This window comes from Apaloderma vittatum, unplaced genomic scaffold, assembly GCF_000703405.1.
Source record: "Apaloderma vittatum isolate BGI_N311 unplaced genomic scaffold, ASM70340v1 scaffold24237, whole genome shotgun sequence".
Taxonomy (NCBI): Eukaryota; Metazoa; Chordata; class Aves; order Trogoniformes; family Trogonidae; genus Apaloderma; species Apaloderma vittatum.
In genome coordinates, this window is record NW_009725995.1 from 64,907 (window position 1) to 66,997 (window position 2,091).

The window sequence follows — 2,091 nt, forward strand, 5'->3', positions numbered from 1 at the left end:
GCTCTGATGAGAGCTGCCCATCGTTTCAGTGTGTGCAGACATCGCTGTACCAGGGCCAAGCAAACTGTGACCAAGAACATTAGCACCGACGAGAACGCATTTCCACCACGTGCTCTCTGAAGACGCCAGCTCACAGAGAGCAATTGCAGGCAAGGACCATGATGTCAGTACTATAATTAGCAACTGCACTTTAAAACACAAGGCAAAGCCCACGGCAGAAAACTACAGAACCAAAAAACCTGAAAACAATTCAAATAAAACAGTCAGTTCTGGTTTTTATTTAGTTTAAAAGACCTTTGTTAAAGAGTTTTATTTTTAATGAATATTTAGCTAAGCGGCAATCATTTAATAACAAAGGCTTTTTGCACTTATGAAGATAGATAGATTGGATTTACACTAAAACTTGGGCCAAGAGAAAATAAAAAAGCACCCATAAGTAACTTTCACAAACAAGTACGGCAATAAAGGCAACATTGTTTGGTAGTCTAGTATCTTCAAAGGAATTCTCCATGGATAAAATTAGATGGTACCTTATAATGAAGCTGAGTTGGAGAAAAGTTCAAGATAAACTGCCATACCATGCTCACGGGAAAAACAATAATAAAGAAAAAGAACCAAGTACTCGTGCACAATTTAAAAAAAAAAATCAATTTTTAGAAAACCATACATCTATTTTTAGAACTGTTTCTAGTTAAAGCTATTTTTTTTTATTTTAAAAATGGCAAAAGACAGTTTAAATTGCTGAAAAGCAAATAACTCGCTATTCTCAGAGAGAACTTTTCTTGGAGAAAACTTCTTACTCATCTTTAATTTTGTATTTAAAAGACTAGTTTGATATAAGCTAGCAAGAATTACTTCTGAAGCACATTTTACTTTGTTCATAAAGTGTGAAATTCAAGCTTTTACCTCTGTGGCAAGGCTTTGACTGGCACCATTGTCAAGAAGAAATTTAACAACCTCCAGGTGGTTTTCTTGAGCTGCCATATACAGCGGAGTGAAACCATTCTGAAAGAGGAAATCAAGAGTATAAACACTGCACAAACATTTCATACATACCACAGATCTGTCAACTCAGGTAGCTTAGGAGGAAACCAAATCAACGGTGTGCTCACATGCTACTTAGTGGTGTCATCTCCCTTGATTTAAGCAAAGACAGGAGAAGGGTAATATTATTTAAAAGGATACAGTGGAATCATTCAGCCGACCAAATACAATTCCCACAGTTAAGTGAACATACTTCCTTCTACATCTGTTGCGAAATCAAACCAAAAACCAACACGGACAGATCATTTGGTAAAGATGAGTTAAGATTTCTGATAAATGCAGCCACAGCAATGGAAATGCAAAATTGGACAGGCAAACACAAGTCAAGTCTGTAGCTAAAGCAAGAGCAAGGGCTCTTCAGAATGCTTTGCATTTTTTTTCTATTCTTTCCATTAGCTTTGACTTCTCGTTCACTTGTGCCAGCTACTTATATCTTCTGTCTCCTCCAAGAGCTGCCTTCTGAGGATAGCCTGTTTGTGGTCACTGAGCTACTTCATATTACTGGCACCAGCAGATCTGAGGATCATTGGTTCTCAGTAGTTTGAGAAGGGTGTTTATCAGTGTTTCCGACCACATTAGAACATTTATCAAATTACACTTAAGTGAGTGATTTCAATCAATGCAATAGAAGTATTAGAGGCTGCAGACCTTAACTCATTCTTTGTCGAGTGCTCCCTCTTAGAGCCAGTGCTTTTGCCTTTGCCTTAGCTGTACGCAGGTCACAGCCTTTCAGTCCTTTGGGGACCAACATTAAGGTGATCACAGAATCTTAGGGGTTGGAAGGGACCTCAAAAGATCATCTAGTCCAGCCCCCCTGGCAGAGCAGGATCACCCAGAGTAGGGCATACAGGAACATGTTCAGGCAGGTTTTGAATGTCTCCAGAGAAGAAGACTCCACACCTCCCTGGGCAGCCTGTGCCAGGGCTCTGTCACCCTCACAGTGATTTTCCTAATGTTTTTGTGGAACCTCCTGTGCTCCAGCTTGCACTCATAGCCCCTCGTCCTGGATATGTCACTGGATATCACTGAGAAGAGCCTGGCTCCGTC

General features: G+C 40.0%; 1 protein-coding gene across 1 annotated transcript in view; it reads right to left on the reverse strand.

Moving 5' to 3' along the window:
* The window catches only part of LOC104276710 (ankyrin-3), a gene marked incomplete at both ends in the record, with an annotated part of 60,776 nt that extends 59,771 nt beyond the window's left edge, over positions 1–1,005 (reverse strand). Inside the window, one exon of the mRNA XM_009873129.1 lies at positions 907–1,005. Coding sequence (XP_009871431.1) covers positions 907–1,005 — 99 coding nt within the window. The remainder of the gene's footprint in view (positions 1–906) is intronic.
* Between the last annotated feature and the right edge of the window lie 1,086 nt (positions 1,006–2,091).